Source organism: Bos indicus, chromosome X (assembly GCF_029378745.1).
Source record: "Bos indicus isolate NIAB-ARS_2022 breed Sahiwal x Tharparkar chromosome X, NIAB-ARS_B.indTharparkar_mat_pri_1.0, whole genome shotgun sequence".
Classification (NCBI taxonomy): domain Eukaryota; kingdom Metazoa; phylum Chordata; class Mammalia; order Artiodactyla; family Bovidae; genus Bos; species Bos indicus.
The window spans coordinates 63664290-63685733 of NC_091789.1; the positions used below are offsets into that span (position 1 = coordinate 63664290).

Here is a 21444-nt window from a genome sequence, read left to right on the forward strand (position 1 = left end):
AACGGACCTTTGTTGGCAAAGTAATGTCTCTGCTTTTTAATATGCTGTCTAGGTTGGTCGTAACTTTCCTTCCAAAGAGTAAGCATCTTTTAATTTCATGGCAACAGTCACCATTTGCAGTGATTTTGGAGCCCCCCAAAATGAAGTCTGACACTGTTTCCACTGTTTCCCCATCTATTTGCCATGAAGTGATGGGACCAGATGCCATGATCTTAGTTTTCTGAATGTTGAGTTTTAAGCCAACTTTTTCACTCTCCTCTTACCATGGCACAGGGAACGTAGTCCAGATAGACTCAACTTGAGATTGTTCTTTATCACTTGACTATTTCCTTTTCCATGTTGGGGAAATTTTCAAAATGTTGGTGCATTTAATATTGTCCCAGAGATCTCTGAGACTATCCTCAGTTATTTTCATTCTTTTTACTTTATTCTGTTCTTCAGCAGTCATTTCCACCATTTTATCTTCCAGCTCACTGATCCATTCTTCTGCTTCAGATATTCTGCTATTGATTCCTTCTAAAGTATTTTTAATTTCAGTAATTGTGTTGTTCTCTGTATGTTTATTCTTTAATTCTTCTAGGTCTTTGTTAATTGATTCTTGCATTTTCTCCATCCTGTTTTCAAGGTTTTTTTTTTTTTTTTTTTATCATCTTTACTATCATTATTCTGAATTCTTTTTCAGGTAGTTTGCCTATTTCTTCTTCATTTATTTGGACTTTAGTGCTTTTAGTTTGTTCCTTCATTTGTGCAGTATTTCTCTGCCTTTTCATTACTTTTTAAAATCTTATTGTGATTGAGGTCTCCTTTTCCCAGGCTTCAGGGTTGAATTCTTTCTACCTTTTGGTTTCTGCCCTCCTAAGATTGGTCCCGTGGTATGTGTAAGCTTCATTTAGGATGATATTTGTGCTGAGTATTTTTTTTCTCTGATGGGCAGGGCTGAGTGAGGTGGTAATCCTGTCTGCTGATGATTTGGTTTGTATTTTTGTCTTCTTTGTTGTTTGGATGAGGTGTCCTGCGCAGAGTGCTACTGGTGGTTGGGGGATGCCAGGTCTTGTACTGAAGTGGTTTCATTTGTGGGAGTTCTCACTATTTGATACTCCCTAGGGTTAGGAGTTCTCTGGTAGTCTAGGGTCTTGGAGTCAGTGCTCCCACTCCAAAGGTCAGGGCTTGATCTCTGGCCAGAAATGGAGATTCAACAGGTAGTTTGTTATGGCATTAAAAGAGATTAAAACAAATACTCAAAAATGAGAAATGAAAGATGAACCCCAGACAAATGGCAGTTACAAAATCAGGCAAATAATAATTAAAATAATGGAATATATACATATACCCCCATAATCAAAATCAAAACAGTCCAACAAAAATAAAGCACAATAGATTGACCTGGTGAACAAAGGAAACCAAAAATGATATCCACCAGTTAAGAACAAAACTAACTAAAGCACAAACTGGAAAATAAAAGTAAAGCAAGGTGCCAACTGGGGAATACAGCAATGAAAACAAAACTAACGAATATGGTGAGAAAAAGAAAGGAAAGATAGAAAATAGAAATGCGGGGGTGATCCTAAGATGGCAGAGGAACAGGACGGGGAGACAACTTTCTCCTCCACAAATTCATCAAAAGAATATTTGAACGCTGAGTAAATTCCACAAAACAACTTCTGAATGCCATCAGAGGACATCAGGCACCCAGAAAAGCAGCCCATTGTCTTTGAAAGGAGGTAGGAAAAAATATAAAAGATAAAAAGAGAGACAAAGAGGTAGGGATGGAGGTCCGTCCTGCGAAGGGAGTCTTAAAAAAGAAAGAAGTTTCCAAACACCAGGAAACACTCTCACTGCCGAGTCTGTGGCGAGCCTTGGAACCACAGAGGGCAACATAACTGGGAAGAAAAATAAGTAAATAATTAAAACCCACAGATTACGTGCCCAACCGTAATTCCCCCAGTGGAGAAGCAGCGCAGACGCCTGCATCCGCCACTAGCAAGTGGGGGTTGGGCAGGGAGGCGTGGGCTGCATTGCTTAGAGTAAGGACCGGGCCTGAATGCCCCAAGGGCAATCTGAGGGAACCAACTTGGTATAGCAAACTGGACTGTGGGATAGCTACCATGCGAAAAGCCCTAATCTAACACACCGTCTGGAGAAGGCAATGGCACCCCACTCCAGTACTCTTGCCTGGAAAATCCCATGGACAGAAGAGCCTGGTAGGCTGCAGTCCATGGGGTAGCTGAGGGTCGGACACGACTGAACAACTTCACTTTCACTTTTCACTTTCATAATTAGAGAAGGAAATGGCAACCCACTCCAGTGTTCTTGCCTGGAGAATCCCAGGGATGGGGGAGCCTGGTGGGCTGCCGTCTATGGGGTCGCACAGAGCCGGACACGACTGAAGCAACTTAGCAGTAGCAGCAGCAAGACACCATCAGGCCCACTCACAGAACAAAGGACTGAGCAGAGCTAGCCCGGCCCTTCCCCCTGCCTGGTGAAAGGCAGGAGAAGGCAGCCAGAGCCAGAAGCAGGCAATAGCAGCCCCAGAGAGGCATTATCTACCAAACTGCAAGCAGGTTTCTTTGCTAACCAAGACGTCTTGAGATTTTGGACAGTTAACATCCACCTGAGAAGGTGCGCCAGTTGTACACCCAGAAAACCAAGTGACAGGGACAGGGGAGGCCATAAGTTGCAGCGACCATGCTCGCCAAACACCTGGTAACCTGAGCTGCTCAGACCTGGGAAGGACACAAAATGTAGGCCCAACCGAGTCTGCGCCTCTGAAGAATACCCGAGTACCTGAACCTAAGTGGCTTAGACCGGGGAAGTACATACAACCCAGGGCCGGCCTCAGACAGTTCCCTGCAGAGCAACCTAGAGCCTGAGCAGTGTAGACAGGGAAAGCACACACTCTGTGAGCAGAGGAACCCCAGTGTGCCCGAGACACTGGGAACATGTGCCAGAGTTATTCATTTGCAGCGTCCCTCCCTCCCCACAGCACGACTGAACAAGTGAGCCTGAAAAAGTGTCCACCACCGCCGCCTTGTGTCAGAATGGAAGTTAGACACTGAAGATACCAGCAAACAGAAGAAGCTAAAACAGAGGGAATCTCGTGGAATGACAGGTGCAATAGATTAAAACCCTGTAGATAGTACAGACTACATAGGAAGGGGCCTATAGCTCTTGAGAAATATAAGCTGGATCAAGGAACTATTTGAAAATGAACTGATCCCACACTGCCCACAACAAACCAGAGAAAGTTCTAGATATATTTTTACTATCATTGTTTAATTTTTTAATTTTTTTTATTTTTAAGTCCTATATTACTCCTTTAAGTTTCATTTTTATAACCTCCTACTACTTTGCAAAAAAAAGAGAGACCCTATTTTTTAAAGCAAATTTCATATATATATATATATATATATATATATATATATAAAATAATTCTTATGACTTTGTTTTCTTTTTCTTCCTTTAGTATTGTATTTTTGAAAATCCAACCTCTACTCTAGATTTTTAATCTTTGCTTTTTTGTATTTGTTATCAATTTTGTACCTTTAAGAACCCAATCTTCATTACCCATTTTTACTTGGGAGCGAGATCCCTGGCCTGATTGCTCTCTCCCCCTTTGGACTCTCCTTTTTCTCTACCAGGTCTCCTCTATCTCCTCCCTTCCCCTTCTCTTCTCTACCCAATTCTGTGAGTCTCTTTGCGTGTTCTGGAGTGTCCCTAAGTGTGGAGAACACTTAGGGAACTGATTACTGAATGGCTCTGTCTCTCTCCTTTTGATTCCCCCCTTTTATCCTCTTGGTCACCTCTGTCTCCTTCCTCCCTCTTCTCTTCTCTGTGTAACTCCGTGAAGATCTCTGAGGGATACAGACTGTGGAGAGCATATAGGGAAGTGATTACTGGCTAGCTTCCTCTCTCCTCTTTTGATCCCACCTCATATCATCCGGATCACCTCTATCTCCCTCCTACCTCTTCTCTTCTCCATGTAACTCTGTGTACGTCTCCAGGTGTCCCTCACTGTGGACAAAATTTTCATCATTAACCTAGATGTTTTATCAATGGTGCTGTATAGATGGAGAAGTCTGGAGGCTACTGTAAAAATAAGACTGAAAACCAGAAGCAGGAGGCTTAAGTAAAAATCCTGAGAACCCCAGAGAACTCCTGACTCCAGGGAACATTAATCGACAGGAGCTCATCAAACACCTCCATACCTACACTGAAACCAAGGACCATCCAAGGGCCAACAAGTTCCAGAGAAAGACATACCATGCAAATTCTCCAGCAACACAGGAACATAGCCCTGATCTTCAATATACACGCTGCCCAAAGTCACTCCAAACCCATTGACATCTCATAACTCATTACTGGACACTTAATTGCACTCCAGAGAGAGGAAATCCAGCTCCACCCACCAGAACACCGACACAAGCTTCCCTAACCAGGAAACCTTGACAAGCCACCCATACAACCCCACCCACAGTGAGGAAACTCCACAATAAAGAGAACACCACAAACTGCCAGAATACAGAAAGGCCACCCCAAACACAGCAATATAAACAAGATGAAGACACAGAGGAATACCCAACAGGTAAAGGAACAGGATAAATGCCCACCAAACCAAACAAAAGAGGAAGAGATGGAGAATCTACCTGATAAACAATTCTGAATAATGATAGTGAAAATGATCCAAAATCTTGAAAACAAAATGGAATCACAGATAAACAGCCTGGAGACAAGAAATGAGAAGATGCAAGAAAGGTTTAACAAGGAACTAGAAGAAATAAAAAATAGTCAATATATAATGAATAATGCAATAAATGATATTAAAAACACTCTAGAGGGAACCAACAGTAGAATAACAGAGGCAGAAGATAGGATTAGTGAGGTAGAAGACAGAAGATAGAAATAAATGAATCAGAGAGGAAAAAAGAAAAATGAATTAAAAGAAATGAGGACAATCTCAGAGGCCTCTGGGACAATGTTAAACGCCCCAACATTCGAATCATAGGAGTCCCAGAAGAAGAAGACAAAAAGAAAGACCATGAGAAAATACTTGAAGAGATAATAGCTGAAACTTCCCTAAAATGGGGAAGGAAATAATCACCCAAGTCTAAGAAACCCAGAGAGTCCCAAACAGGATAAGCCCAAGGCGAAACACCCCAAGACATATATTAATCAAATTAACAAAGATCAAACACAAAGAACAAATATTAAAAACAGCAAGGGAAAAACAACAAATAACACACAAGGGGATTCCCATATGATAACAGGTGATCTTTCCATAGAAACTCTTCAGGGTAGGAGGGAACGGCAGGACATAGTTAAAGTGATGACAGAAAATAACCCACAGCCCAGATTACTGTTCCCAGCAAGGATCTCATTCAAATATGAAGGAGAAATCAAAATCTTTACAGACAAGAAAAAGCTGAGAGAATTCAGCACCACCAAACCAGCTCTCAAACAAATGCTAAAGGATCTTCTCTAGACAGGAAACACAACAAGGGTGTATAAACTCAAACCCAAAACAATAAAGTAAATGGCAACGGGATCATTAGTTCAGTTCAGTCACTTAGTTGTGTCCGACTCTTTGTGAGCCCATGAATCGCAGCACACCAGGCCTCTGTGTCCATCACCAACTCCCGGAGTCCACTGAGACTCACATCCACCGAGTCAGTGATGCCATCCAGCCATCTCATCCTCTGTCGTCCCCTTCTCCTCCTGCCCCCTATCCCTCTCAGCATCAGAGTCTTTTCCAATGAGTCAACTCTTAGCATGAGGTGGCCAAAGTACTGGAGTTTCAGCTTTAACACCATTCCTTCCAAAGAAACCCCAGGGCTGATCTCCTTCAGAATGGACTGGTTGGATCTCCTTGCAGTCCAAGGGACTCTCAAGTGTCTTCTCCAACACTACAGTTCAAAAGCATCAATTCTTCAGTGCTCAGCTTTCTTCACAGTCCAACTCTCATATCCATACATGACCACTGGAAAAACCATAGCCTTGACTAGATGGACCTTTCTTGGCAAAGTAATGTCTCTGCTTTTGAATATACTATCTAGGTTGGACATAACTCTCCTTCCAAGGAGTAAGCGTCTTTTAATTTGATGGCTGCAGTCATCATCTATGTGATTTTGGAGCCCCCCAAAATAAAGTCTGACACTGTTTCCCCAACAATTTCCCATGAAGTGATGGGACCAGATGCCATGATCTACATTTTCTGAATGTTGAGCTTTAAGCCAACTTTTTCACTCTCCACTTTCACTTTCATCAAGAGGCTTTTTAGTTCCTCTTCACTTTCTGCCATAAGGGTGCTGTCATCTGCATATCTGAGGTTATTGATATTTCTCCCAGCAATCTTGATTCCAGCCTGTGTTTGTTCTAGTCCAGCGTTTCTCCTGATGTACTCTGTATATAAGTTAAATAAGCAGGATAACAATATACAGACTTGATGTACTCCTTTTCCTATTTGGAAGCAGTCTGTTGTTCCATGTCCAGTTCTAACTGTTGCTTCCTGACCTGCATACAAATTTCTCAAGAGGCAGGTCAGGTGGTCTGGTATTCCCATCTCTTTCAGAATTTCCCGCAGATTATTGTGATCCACACAGTCAAAGGCTTTGGCATAGTCAATAAAGAAGAAATAGATCATATTTATCAATAATTACCTTAAACGTAAATGGATTGAATGCCCCAACCAAAATACAAAGACGGGCTGAATGGATACAAAAACAAGACGCTTATATATGTTGTCTACAAGAGACCCGCCTCAAAACAAGGGACACACACACACTGAAAGTGAAGGACTGGAAAAAGATATTCCATGCAAATAGAGACCAAAAGAAAGCAGGAGTATCAATACTCATATAAGATAAAATAGACTTTAAAACAAAGGCTGTGAAAAGAGACAAAGAAGGACACTACATCATGATCAAAGGATCAATTCAAGAAGATATAACAATTATAAATATATATGCACCCAACATAGGAGCACCTCAATATGTAAGACAAATGCTAACAAGTATGAAAGGGGAAATTAACAATAACACAAAAATAGTGGGAGACTTTAATACTCCACTCACACCTATGGATAGATCAACTAAACAGAAAATTAACAAGGAAACACAAACTTTAAATGATACAATAGACCTGTTAGACCTAATTGATATCTATAGGACATTTCACCCTAAAACAATGAATTTCACCTTTTTCTCAAGTGCACACGGAACCTTCTCCAGTATAGATCACATCCTGGGCCATAAATCTAGCCTTGGTAAATTAAAAAAAATTGAAATCATTCCAAGCACCTTTTCTGACCACAATGCAGTAAGATTAGATCTCAATTACAGGAGAAAAACTATTAAAAATTCCAACATATGGAGGCTGAGCAACACGCTGCTGAATAACCAACAAATCACAGAAGAAATCAAAAAAGAAATCAAAATATGCATAGAAATGAATGAAAAGGAAAACACAACAACCCAAAACCTGTGGGACACTGGAAAAGCAGTGCTAAGGGGAAGGTTCATAGCAATACAGGCGTACCTCAAGAAACAAGAAAAAAGTCGAATAAATAACCTAACTCTACATCTAAAGCTACTAGAAAAGGAAGAAATGAAGAACCCCAGGGTTAGTAGAAGGAAAGAAATCTTAAAATTTTGGGCAGAAAAAAATGCAAAAGAAACAAAAGAGACTATAGCAAAAATCAACAAAGCCAAAAGCTGGTTCTTTGAGAGGATAAAAAAAATGGACAAACCATTAGCTAGACTCATCAAGAAACAAAGGGAGAATAACCAAATCAATAAAATTAGAAATGAAAATGGAGAGATCACAACAGACAACACAGAAATACAAAGGATCATAAGAGACTACTATCAGCAATTATATGCCAATAAAATGGACAACGTGGAAGAAATGGACAAATTCTTGGAAAAGTACAACTTTCCAAAACTGGACCAGGAAGAAATAGAAAATCTTAACAGACCCATCACAAGTGTGAAAACTGAAAGTGTAATCAGGGATCTTCCAGCAAACAAAAGCCCAGGTCCAGATGGCTTCACAGCTGACTGCTACCAAATATTGAGAGAAGAGCTACCACCTATCCTACTCAAACTCTTCCAGAAAATTGCAGAGGAAGGTAAACTTCCAAACTCATTCTATGAGGCCACCATCACCCTAATACCAAAACCTGACAAAGATGCCACAAAAAAGAAAACTACAGGCCAATATCACTGATCAACATAGATGCAAAAATCCTTAACAAAATTCTATCAATCAGAACCCAATAGCATATTAAAAAGATCATCCATCATGACCAAGTGGGCTTTATCCCAGGGATGCAAGGATCCTTCAATATCCACAAATCAATCAATGTAATACACCATATTAACAAATTGAAAAATAAAAGCCATATGATTATCTCAATAGATACAGAGAAAGCCTTTGACAAAATTCAACATATATTTATGATAAAAACTCTCCAGAATGCAGGAATAGAAGGAACATACCTCAACGTAATAAAAGCTGTATATGACAAACTCACAGCAAACACTATCCTCAATGGTGAAAAATTGAAAGCATTTCCCCTAAAGTTAGGAACAAGACAAGGGTTCCCCCTCTCACCACTACTATTCAACATAGTTTTGGAAGTTTTGGCCATAGCAATCAGAGCAGAAAAAGAAATCAAAGGAATCCAAATTGGAAAAGAAGAAGTAAAACTCCCACTGTTTGCAGATGACATGACCCTCTACATAGAAAACCCTAAAGACTCCACCAGGAAGTTACTAGAGCTAATCAATGAATATAGTAAAGTTGCAGGATATAAAATCAATACACAGAAATCCCTTGTGGAAATTCTTATATACTAATAATGAGAGAATAGACAGAGAAATTAAGGAAACAATTCCATTCACTATTGCAACAAAAAGAATAAAATACTTAAGAATATATCTACCTAAAGAAACAAAAGACCTATATATAGAAAACTATAAAATACTGGTGAAAGAAATCAAAGAGGACACTAATAGATGGAGAAATATACAGTGTTCATTTATCAGAAGAATCAATATAGTGAAAATGAGTATACTACCCAAAGCAATCTATAGATTCAATGCAATCCCTATCAAGATACCAACGGTATTTTTCACAGAGCTAGAACAAATAATTCCACAATTTGTATGGAAATACAATAAACCTCGAATAGCCAAAGCAATCTTGAGAAAGAAGAATGGAACTGGAGGAATCAACCTGCCTGACTTCAGGCTCTCCTACAAAGCCACAGTCATCAAGACAGTATGGTACTGGCACAAAGACAGAAATATAGATCAATGGAACAAAATAGAAAGCCCAGAGATAAACCCATGCACCTATCGACACCTTATCTTTGACAAAGGGGGCAAGAATATACAATGGAGAAAAGCCAATCTCTTTAACAAGTGGTGCTGGGAAAACTGGTCAACCCCTTGTAAAAGAATGAAACTAGAACAGTTTCTAACACCATACACAAAAATAAATTCAAAATGGATTAAAGATCTAAATGTAAGACCGAAAACTATAAAACTCCTAGAGGAAAACATAGGCAAATCACTCTCCGACATACATCACAGCAGGATCCTCTATGACCCACCTCCCAGAATATTGGAAATAAAAGCAAAAATAAACAAAGGGGACCTAATTAAACTTAAAAGCTTATGCACAACAAAGGAAACTATAAGCAAGGTGAAAAGACAGCCTTCAGAATGGGAGAAAATACTAGCAAATGAAGCAACTGACAAAGGGCTAATCTCAAAAATATACAAGCAACTCCTGCAGCTCAATTCCAGAAAAATAAATGACCCAATCAAAAAATGGGCCAGAGAACTAAACAGACATTTCTCCAAAGAAGACATACAGATGGCTAACAAACATGAAAAGATGCTCAACATCACTCATTATCAGGAAATGTAAATCAAAACCACTATGAGGTACCATTTCACGCCAGTCAGAATGGCTGCTATCCAAAAGTCTACAAGCAATAAATGCTGGAGAGGATGTGGAGAAAAGGGAACCCTCTTACACTGTTGGTGGGAATGCAAACTAGGACAGCCACTACGGAGAACAGTGTGGAGAGTCCTTAAAAAACTGGAAATAGAACTGCCATACGACCCAGCAATTCCACTGCTGGGCATACACACCGAGGAAACCAGAATTGAAAGAGACACATATACCCCAATGTTCATTGCAGCACTGTTTATAATAGCCAGGACATGGAAGCAACCTAGATGTCCATCAGCAGACAAATGGATAAGAAAGCAGTGGTACATATACACAGTGGAGTATTACTCAGCCACTAAAAAGAATACATTTGAATCAGTTCTAATGAGGTGGATGAAACTGGAGCCTATTATACAGAGTGAAGTAAGCCAGAAAGAAAAACACCAATACAGTATACTAAGGCATATATATGGAATTTAGAAAGATGGTAATGATAACCCTGTATGTGAGACAGCAAAAGAGACACAGATGTATAGAACAGTCTTCTGGACTCTGGGAGGGGGCAAGGGTGGGATGATTTGGGAGAATAGCATTGAAATGTGTATAATATCATATGTGAAACGAATCACCAGTCCAGGTTCAAAGCATGATACAGAATGCTCGGGGCTGATGCACTGGGATGACCCAAAGGGATGGTATGGGGAGGGAGGTGGTGAGGGAGGTGGCAGGGTGGTTCAGGATGGGGAACACGTGTATACCCTTGGTGGATTCATGTTGATGTATGGCAAAACTAATACAATATTGTAAAGTAATTAACCTCCAATTAAAATAAATAAATTTATATAAAAAAAAAAAGAATTGTCAAAGTCAAGAAAAAACAATAAAGGAGTGAAACACTGTCTCAGACCAGAGGATACTGAGGAGATGTGAAAACTAATCCAATATGGTACCCAGGATACATCTCAAAGAGAAAAGAGTGTATTAGTGCGAAAAAACAAACTGTATGGAATCCAAATAAAACTTAAATTTTAGTTATAAAAAAAAGAAATAGAAATGCAAATTTGAATAACAGTAGATAAAGAAGATACATATATGTTAAAGATTAACTGCAAGGGGAAAAGAACAGTAGGAAAAGCAAAGGAATACATGTAGAAAACATAATAATAGGTTTTTAGAAATTAAAAAAAGAAGGAAGAAAAGGAAAGGAAAACTCCACAGAACTGCAAAAGGCCAATGTAGATGCAGAGGTTTATAACAGCAATAAAAAGTGTGATTGAAAAAAAAAAAAACACTCAAAAGCTTAATTATATTTCATAGTGCTAATAAAACTGACAACTACAACAGATTGGGGGAAAATGGTAAACAGAAATGGAAAAAAAGAAAAGAAAAAGAAAAGGAAAAATTCAAAAGAAACTATAGAACAAGTCAAAATATAAGAATAATAAATGTTTTTCTTGCGTCACTGCTGTCAGTGTCCTTTCCCTCGCTGGGAAACACAGTCCACCTCACCTCCGTAGGTTGCCCTTCAACACTGTGTTGATTTCTGGGCCTGCTATGTGGGCAGCTTAGATTCTAATCAGGTCCTACTCCTGTGTCTGCTTGCTTCCAATGTCCACAGCTATCAGAACTAGCACGTTTTCTTATGTAGGAGCTCTCAGTGTCCTTTTATATATTCCATAGACAGAGAATCTGCCTAGTTGATTGTGTGGATTTAATCTGCAGCTTGTACAGCTGGTGGGATGGTTTTGGGTCTTCCTTAGCCACACTGCCCCTGGGTTTCAATTGTGGTTTTATTTCCACCTCTGCAGGTGGGTCGTCCACTGCACTTTACTCCTGAGGCTGCACTGGAGGACTTGGGTCTGCCCCAGTGAGGGCCAGGTATGGAGGTGGTGCAGCTGTTTGGGTCACAGGGGTTCTGGCAGCACCAGATACTCAGGGGAGTTGGCAGCTAGGGCAGCAGGAGGTATAGTACTCTAGAAGACTATGGGGAACCAGTATTGGCCAATACACTCCAGTATTCTTGCCTGGAGAACCCCACTGACAGAGAAACCTGGCAGGCCACAGCCCACGGGGTCTCAAAGAGGTGGACACAACCAAAGTGACACCGTGTGCATAGATGCAGAGCCTGTGGAAGCTCTGCCCCAGTGAGGGTTGAGCATGAAGGTGATGCAGCTGCTTGGGTCACGGGGACCCTGATGACACCAAATGTGCAGGGACACAGACTGCCTCAGCCACGGGAGTTATGGCCCTATCAGAGTTTGTTTTTGTTTGTTTGTTGAGCCTCTGGTAGCTAGCAATCAGAAGGCCTCTTTGGCTAGTCTTTCTCCGTAGCTCTGCGGGTTCAGGCATTTAGACAGTTCCCTTGCCTGGGGTCCTTCTCTGTTGTTCCGTGTCAGGCACATAGAGGACCCCCTCCCGCCCCCACTGGGGTCCTACTCTGTGGATCAGTGTGTCAGGCACTTAAAGGGGAACCCTGAGTGGGGTACTACTCTGTACTTCGGTGGGTGATAGGCCAGCCTTGCTATTGTTCAGCTGAACAAGAGGAACTCTCATTCATTGTTAATGGGGATGCAAAATGGTACAGTCATTTTGGAAGCAATGTCTTACTTAGCTAAACACTGTCATACCCTATGACCTAGCAATTTTGCTCCTAGATAGTTCACCAAACGATTTGAAAGCTAATGCCCACACAAAAACATGCACATGAGTTCTCCAGGCCAGAATACTGGAGTGGGTAGCCTTTCCCTTCTCCAGGGGATCTTCCCAAGCCAGGGATCGAATGCAGGTCTCTCAGTCTGGAAAACACTGCATGATACCAATTATACCACATTCTGGAAAAGGTAAAACTGTAGCGCGAATAAAAAATATCAGAGGCATTTTTCCTTTTGCTGCAAAATACTTTTATTAGTTTGGATACAGTTTGTCAACACTCAACTATTCTTCTTCTTTGATGCGAAAATCCACTTCATCAGGGGCTCGGGTGTCCCATACCTCATATATCGTAATGTTATTCCATCTGTCAGCAAGAACCTGGATATTGGGACATTGGCGTTGATCACCGGTTGCAGCAGTGAGTTTCAGACTCCGCACCCTGGACACAAGGTTCACCAGTGTCGTCTCGACCTGGGTTAAGGCACCGCACATAGAGTCTTTGTAGGGGGAAGCCCTTATCTTCTTTCTTCCTGGAGAGCCAGATGAACAGCCCTGACGGCCAGGAGGAGTGCCTGCATTACTTTCGTCATCGCCTCCAGGAAACTTCAGGATCACCAAAAACATGAGGAAGATTAACAGCCAGTGCCACTTGCTCCCAAACCAGCCTGGGACATGCTCTGGTTGATTCTGCCGAACGCGGAAGTGCCTTCCACTGGGCACCATCCTCGGCAGTTCTTCGGCTTCATCTCTCAGAACATAAAACACATAGGCAAAGACAAACGAGATAAGCGTAGGCCAAAAAAATAACCATATTACAGAGCGCATCGTGAGCTGAGACCAAGTGGCTCCTGGTGCGCTGGTCTGCGCTGGCACCTGGAGACTGAGCACCAGGCAGGGCTGGGCCCTTGGTGACGTCACAGAGGGCCCCACCCCCACCAGAACCCATGTGGCCAGGGTATGACTTCAGGGCAGAGGGTAAGGAGGCCTGCAGGGGTCAACCGGGAGTAGGGCTTAAAGGGACATGGGGCCATTTCCAGTGGGCAATTGAAAAAGAGGCGAGTGACAGAGTGCCATCCCCATGCCAGTGTATTCTTTCTGAACCTGGTGTTCTACTGGGAGGGTGGGTCCATTTTCTTTTTCCATTTCTTGAACCCAGACACTGTGGTGAGCAGAGCAGAACCAGGGGCATGTGCCCCTGTGGAGCAGAAAGCCAAGTGGGAAAGAAAGATATTAAATCAGAGGCCACAAACTAGGAGCCACTGATGTTTTGTGCGGCCTACCTCTGTCCTAAAAATGATTGTGCTCAGTGCTAAGTCCTGTCTGACTCTTTGCCACCCCATGGACTGTAGCCTGCCAGGTTCCTCTGGAGAAGGAAAGTCAGGGGCATCACCAGTGATGCAGTAGGGGTGGGCAATGAGGTAGGTACTCTCTTAGATCCTTCCCAGATCAAAGGTTCTATGATCCTGCATGGCAATTTCCCAGAGGGCAGGGATGCACCTCCTGGGCAACAAGCAGTGGAACTGGCACATCTCTGGGGAGTTGCTGAGTTGGCAAAACTACACTGTCTCTGATGCACGTGTGGATGAGCAAGTACTGGCTGCACTCCTCCTCCCCGTCTGTGCATGTCTAACCGCCACATGTGTTTGAAGGTGACCTTGCTCTGCAGGTGTGGCTTGAGAGCTGTGTTCCTTCCTTCTCTAGGAAGACGACCCTTCTTTGTGCTGTGCGAGTTGACAGTCCGAATGCATGTGTATGGCTGCAGCACTTGGCACTTTGCCTTTCTGTCTGGGCTGGTTGTTTTCAGACTTGAGTGTGTATCAGGGTCACCTAGAGGGCTTGCAAAGTCCCATATTGCTGGATCTCAGTCCCCAGTCAGTCCCGGGTGGGACTTGAAGACTGCCACTTCTGCAGGTCTCTGGGCAACACTGAGAACCACCATCCAGACAATGGCTTCACTCACAAAGACGTAGCTTCCCTGTGACTGCTGTGCACTGGACCTGAGGGGCCAGTGGAGTGGAGTGGCAGCAAGAGCACTGAACTGGAGCCTGAAGACCAGGGTTCTACACTGCACCCACCCTCTTGAGAGCTGTGTGACCTTAGGCAAGCCTCAGCACCTCTCTGTGCCTGTAGCTGCCTTGCAGGTACAAGGATGCGATGAAGTTGGTGACTGCTACTCTGGGTGTTTCTGCAATTCAGAGTTGGTCTGTCACTCTTGTCCTGAGCCTAGTCTTCCCAATTGGGAAGCCAGATACCCCCACAGCACCCCACCCCCAAGCATCCAAGTGCCCACTTCTGTCCACAATCACTCCCAGCTGGAGTGGTCCACTTGCTTGGGGGTCTCCTCCTACAGCCAGCCGTGTATGGAGCCTAAAGGGTGAAACTGGTGTCTCCCTCTTGGAGATCCACGTCTACCACTTGGGGGTATGTGTGTCTTGAGTGTGCTATTTCAAACGCCTTTTAGCACAGAGATAAGTATACAGAATCCTAGAGCTAGTCTCCTGCCGGTGAACTCTGATGCTAACGACTTACTGTGTTAACATGGGCAAATTAGTTAACATCTCTGAGCCTCACATACCTGACTTTAAAATGGAAAAACAGTACTACTTCATGGGATTGCTGTGAGGACTAAATGAGATCATGTATGCCAGGCCTTTTCTCCTGGCACATAGTAAGTGCTTAACATGGTAGCTTTTGTTTCTCTAAATGAAGCTATTGGCCCTCTTTATAACACCAGACATTAAAATTACATTAAACAATGGAAACAATGACAGACTTTATTTTCTTGGGCTCCAAAATCACAGCAGATGTGACTGGAGATCAGCTCAGTCGCTCAGTCATGTCCGACTCTTTGCGACCCCATGAATCGCAGCACGCCAGGCCTCCCTGTCCATCACCAACTCCCGGAGTTGACTGAGACTCACGTCCATTGAGTCAGTGATGCCATCCAGCCATCTCATCCTCTGTCGTCCCTTTCTCCTCCTGCCCCCAATCCCTCCCAGCATCAGTCTTTTCCAATGAGTCAACTCTTCACATGAGGTGGCCAAAGTACTGGAGTTTCAGCTTTAGCATCATTTCTTCGAAAGAAATCCCAGGGCTGATCTCCTTCAGAATGGACTGGTTGGATCTCCTTGCAGTCCAAGGGACTCTCAAGAGTCTTCTCCAACACCACAGTTCAAAAGCATCAATTCTTTGGCACTCAGCCTTCTTCACAGTCCAACTCTCACATCCATACATGACCACAGGAAAAACCATAGCCTTGACTAAACAAACCTTTGTTGGCAAAGTAATGTCTCTACTTTTGAATATGCTATCTAGGTTGGTCATAACTTTCCTTCCAAGGAGTAAGCATCTTTTAAATTCATGGCTTCAATGACCATCTGTAGTGATTTTGGAGCCCAGAAAAGTAAAGTCTGACACTGTTTCTACTGTTTCCCCATCTATTTCCCATGAAGTGGTGGGACCGGATGCCAAGATCTTCATTTTCTGAATGTTGAGCTTTAAGCCAACTTTTTCATTCTCCACTTTCACTTTCATCAAGAGGCTTTTTAGTTCCTCTTCACTTTCTGCCTTAAGGGTGGTGTCATCTGCATATCTGAGGTTATTGATATTTCTCCCAGCAATCTTGATTCCAGCTTGTGTTTGTTTTTTCCAGTCCAGCGTTTCTCATGATGTACTCTGCATAGAAGTTAAATAAACAGGGTGACAATATACAGTGTTGACGAACTCCTTTTCCTATTTGGAACCAGTCTGTTGTTCCATGTCCGGTTCTAACTGTTGCTTCCTGACCTGCATACAAATTTCTCAAGAGGCAGATCAGGTGGTCTGGTATTCCCATCTCTTTCAGAATTTCCCACAGATTATTGTGATCCACACAGTCAAAGGCTTTGGCATAGTCAATAAAGCAGAAATAGATGTTTTTCTGGAACTCTCTTGCTTTTTCTATGATCCAGCAGATGTTGGCAATTTGATCTCTGGTTCCTCTGCCTTTTGAAAAACCAGCTTGAACATCAGGAAGTTCACGGTTCACATATTGCTGAAGCCTGGCTTGGAGAGTTTTGAACATTACTTTACTAGCGTGTGAGATGAGTGCAATTGTGTGGTAGTTTGAGCATTCTTTGGCATTGCCTTTCTTTGGGATTGCAATAAAAATTGACTTTTTCCAGTTCTGTGGCCACTGCTGAGTTTTCCAAATTTGCTGGCATATTGAGTGCAACACTTACACAGCATCATCTTTCAGGATTTGGAATAGCTCAACTGGAATTCCATCACCTACAGTAGCTTTGTTTGTAGTGATGCTTTCTAAGGCCCACTTGACTACACATTCCAGGATATCTGGCTCTAGTGATCACACCATAGTGATTATCTTGGTCGTGAATGCTGGGGACCAGCCCCAGCTGATCCAGGGTATTCGAAGGAGAGACGGCCTATGCGACTATTTATATGCTAATTAGAGATGTAAAGAATAATAGAATGAGGATAGCTCAGTAGGAAAATTCAGTGGAGAAAAGAGGCTGAGTAGCTTGGTTTACGCGGGAGACCAATAAAACTTCAAGACAAGAAGTTTGCACCACTTACGTAGGCCGCAGGCACCCTCTCGAATAGCGGAAGGTGCCTCACCCTAGACACCTTCTCGAGTGGGTCTTAGAAGCCCAGGCATAATTAGTAAGCGTGGTGGGTTCCGTGCTCCAGATGGAGACTCAGCTGGAAGTTAAAGGGAAGAATGACATGGGGAGACCAAGCATTGGTGAACAAGGCCCGTAGCTTTATTTTTAACAGGGGCTTTTATACCCTAAGTTACACACAGAGGATAATAGGGGATGCAAAGTCAGCAGTCTTTGATTCTTATCAAAAACCAAGGTTTCTTTCCTGCAAATTTATCGTATACAAATGGTTTAGGTGATTTACATCATCTTCTGGCCAGAAGGCCTACTAACATTTTATGACTCTTGACAAGGACTTATCAACAAAGACTTATTTTCTCTAAGAGTAATTATTTTAAGGTTTGGCACCATCTTCCAAAGATAAAATTGCATTCCTATAGGGCGGATGTGTAATGGGCTTACAACAAAGAAAAGAATTTATTACCTTAAGGGTCTAAAGTTACTAACACCAAGGCCACTACTTATTTTTTCTATATACCAACTATTAATTAATACACATTCAAGGATACAATTTAGGGGATGTGAAAACTTGGCAACAAGCATTGACTCATCAATGAAATCCTTTACTAGTTTATTCTGACAGTTTTTAACTCTCTGAGAGGCTCTAAGCTATTTGAATATCTTAAGCTTCCCGTGCCTCTGGAGGCTAGGAGACGGTAAACAATCGTATGCATAGCTGCAGGAGTCCGGGTAAACTTGTCAGGCGAGTTAGAGAGCCATCTGAGGGGTTTGGATTTAAACACTCCAAATTGCCCAGGAACTTTATTAATTGGAGCTGTAAGTTAACTCTTTGACAGAGAGAGAGTGAGATGGTGGTAGGGGACAGCCCCCAGTAAAGTCAGAGGTGAGAGCACAAAGCAATAAAGTAGGCAGACTCTGGTTTTTTGGGGGAAAATGCTCGAGAATATCCGGGCGGACTCCTGAGGCTCGATCCCACCTTTGTGTATGCCGAGCCTCCTTCCTCATGACCTTTGTCACGAGTGGAATGCATCACCGGCTCCCGGCACGTGAAGATCTTTTTTGTACAGTTCTTCTGTGTATTCTTGCCATCTCTTCTTAATATCTTCTGCTTCTGTTAGGTCCATACCATTTCTGTCCTTTATCGAGCTCATCTTTGCATGAAATGTTCCTTTGGTATCTCTGATTTTCTTGAAGAGATCCCTAGTCTTTCCCATTCTGTTGTTTTCCTCTATTTCTTTGCATTGATTCCTGAAGAAGGCTTTCTTATCTCTTCTTGCTATTCTTTGGAACTCTGCCTTCAGATGCTTATATCTTTCCTTTTCTCCTTTGCTTTTCACTTCTCTTCTTTTCACAGCTATTTGTAATGGCTCTCTCTCCCCAGAGAGCCATTTTGCTTTTTTGCATTTCTTTTCTATGGGAATGGTCTTGATCCCTGTTTCCTGTACAATGTCACGAACCTCATTCCATAGTTCATCAGGCACTCTATCTATGAGATCTAGGCCCTTAAATCTATTTCTCACTTCCACTGTATAATCATAAGGGATTTGATTTAGTTCATACCTGAATGGTCTAGTGGTTTTCCCTATTTTCTTCAATTTAAGTCTGAATTTGGCAATAAGGAGTTCATGGTCTGAGCCACAGTCAGTTCCTGGTCTTGTTTTTGCTGACTGTATAGAGCTTCTCCATCTTTGGCTGCAAAGAATACAATCAGTCTGATTTCGGTGTTGACCATCTGGTGATGTCCATGTATAGAGTCTTCTCTTGTGTTGTTGGAAGAGGGTATTGGTTATGACCAGTGCAGTTTCTTGGCAAAACTCTATTAGCCTTTGCCCTGCTTCATTCCGTATTCCAAGGCCAAATTTGCCTGTTACACCAGGTGTTTCTTAACTTCCTACTTTTGCATTCCAGTCCCCTATAATGTAAAGGACATCTTTCTTGGGTTTTAGTTCTAAAAGGTCTTGTAGGTCTTCATAGAACCGTTCAACTTCAGCTTCTTCAGCATTACTGGTTGGGTCATAGACTTGGATTACTGTAATATTGAATGATTTGCCTTGGAAACGAACAGAGATCATTCTGTCGTTTTTGAGATTGCATCCAAGTACTGCATTTCGGACTCTTTTGTTGACCATGATGGCCACTCCATTTCTTCTGAGGGATTCCTGCCCGCAGTAGATATAATGTTCATCTGAGTTCAATTCACCCATTCCAGTCCATTTCAGTTCGCTGATTCCTAGAACGTCGACATTCACTCTTGCCATCTCTTGTTTGACCACTTCCAATTTGCCCTGATTCATGGACCTGACATTCCAGGTTCCTATGCAATATTGCTCTTTACAGCATCGGCCCTTGCTTCTATCACCAGTCACATCCACAGCTGGGTATTATTTTTGCTTTGGCTCCATCCCTTCATTCTTTCTGGAGTTCTTTCTCCACTGATCTCCAGTAGCATATTGGGCACCTACTGACCTGGGGAGTTTCTCTTTCAGTATCCTATCATTTTGCCTTTTCATACTGTTCATGGGGTTCTCAAGGCAAGAATACTGAAGTGGTTTGCCATTCCCTTCTCCAGTGGACCACATTCTGTCAAATCTCTCCACCATAGCCCGCCCGTCTTGGGTTGCCCCACGGGCATGGCTTAGTTTCATTGAGTTAGACAAGGCTGTGGTCCTAGTGTGATTAGATTGACTAGTTTTCTGTGAGTATGGTTTCAGTGTGTTTGCCCTCTGATGCCTTCTTGCAACACCTACCGTCTTACTTGGGTTTCTCTTACCTTGGGCGTGGGGTATGTCTTCACAGCTGCTCTAGCAAAGCGCAGCCATTGCTGCTTACCTTGGACGAGGATGTGACTGCAGCCTTGAAATTAAAAGATGCTTGCTTCTTGGAAGAAAAGCTATGACCAACCTAGACAGCATATTAAAAAGCAGAGACATTAGTATGCCAACAAAGGTCCGTCTAGTCAAAGCTATGGTTTTTTCAGTAGTCATGTATGGATGTGAGAGTTGGACTATAAAGAAAGCTGAGCACCAAAGAATTGATGCTTTTAGACTGTGATGTTGGAGAAGACTCTTGAGAGTCCCTTGGACTGCAAGGAGATCCAACCAGTCAATCCTAAAGGAAATCAGTCCTGAATATTCATTGGAAGGACTGATGTTGAAGCCGAAACTCCAATACTTTGGCCACCTAATGCAAGAAACTGACTCATTAGAAAAGACCCTGATGCTGGGAAAGATTGAAGGTGGGAGGAGAAGGGGACGACAGAGGATGAGATGGTTGCATGGCATCACCAACTCGATGCACATGAGTTTGAGCAGGCTCTGGGATTTGGTGATGGACAGGGAAGCCTGATGTGCTGCAGTCCATGGGGTCACAAAGAATCAGACATGACTGAGAGACTGAACTGAACTGATTGCATTAGACATGCAGGGAAGCTGAAAACACTATGGCTACAGGTGTCCGACTTTCTTAATACCTCCTATGGTATGTAATAAAAATGATAATACATATAGTAACACTAGGGCTTCCCAGGTGGCCCTAGTGGTAAAGAATCCACCTGCCAATGCAGGACACATAAGAGACTGGGACTTGACCCCTCAGGACTAGATCCCTGCATCAGGAAGATCTCCTGGAGACGGGAATGGCAACCTACTCCAGTATTCTTGCCTGAAGAATCCCTATGGACAGAGGATCCTGGCAGGCTGCAGTCCATGCGGTCACAAAGTGTCAGATACAACTGAGGCGACTTATCCACTGCAACACATGGATTCATGTACAAGTATTCTCAGTTCAGTTGAGTCACTGATAGTGGCTGGCATGGGGCAGAAGTTGCACTGGCTTGAAGGCTCCAGGTTGCAACAGACTAGATGCCACTCCTGTCACCCTTCTGACTTCCAGCTCTCCTAAGGGCAGTCTTTTCCAGGTTCATGTGATAATAAGCCATGGTCCTCTCCAGGACACTCTTCATCCCAACTAAATTGCCTTCTGGTACTTGGTGGCAATAGGATAGTATGAGTAGAAAACTGAAATAGTACCCAGTGGCAGGCGGGAATTGCCATTTACCCTTAAGGGTTCAGGGGATCCCTTTCCAGATTAGTGGATTTCTTTCTTGCCAGACTCCACACAGATGCCCTAGACAGGCAGAAAGAGGCCAAGGAGCTCTCCATTTGTCAAACATTCATTTACCAGTGCGAGTGCTGCTGTGGCAGGTCCACAGCTG

At 42.8% G+C, this 21444-nt stretch overlaps 1 protein-coding gene across 1 annotated transcript; it reads right to left on the minus strand.

Moving 5' to 3' along the window:
- Window positions 1–12891: 12891 nt before the first annotated feature.
- Window positions 12892–13332, minus strand: LOC139181525 (protein FAM209-like). The gene has a single exon (XM_070785047.1). The coding sequence runs from the start codon at window positions 13330–13332 to the stop codon at window positions 12892–12894; it is 441 nt and encodes a 146-aa protein (XP_070641148.1).
- Between the last annotated feature and the right edge of the window lie 8112 nt (window positions 13333–21444).

Coding starts and splice junctions, on each gene's coding strand:
- LOC139181525 (XM_070785047.1), bottom strand. CDS start 13,332: ATGGTGCCCAGTGGAAGGCACTTCCGCGTTCGGCAGAATCAACCAGAG.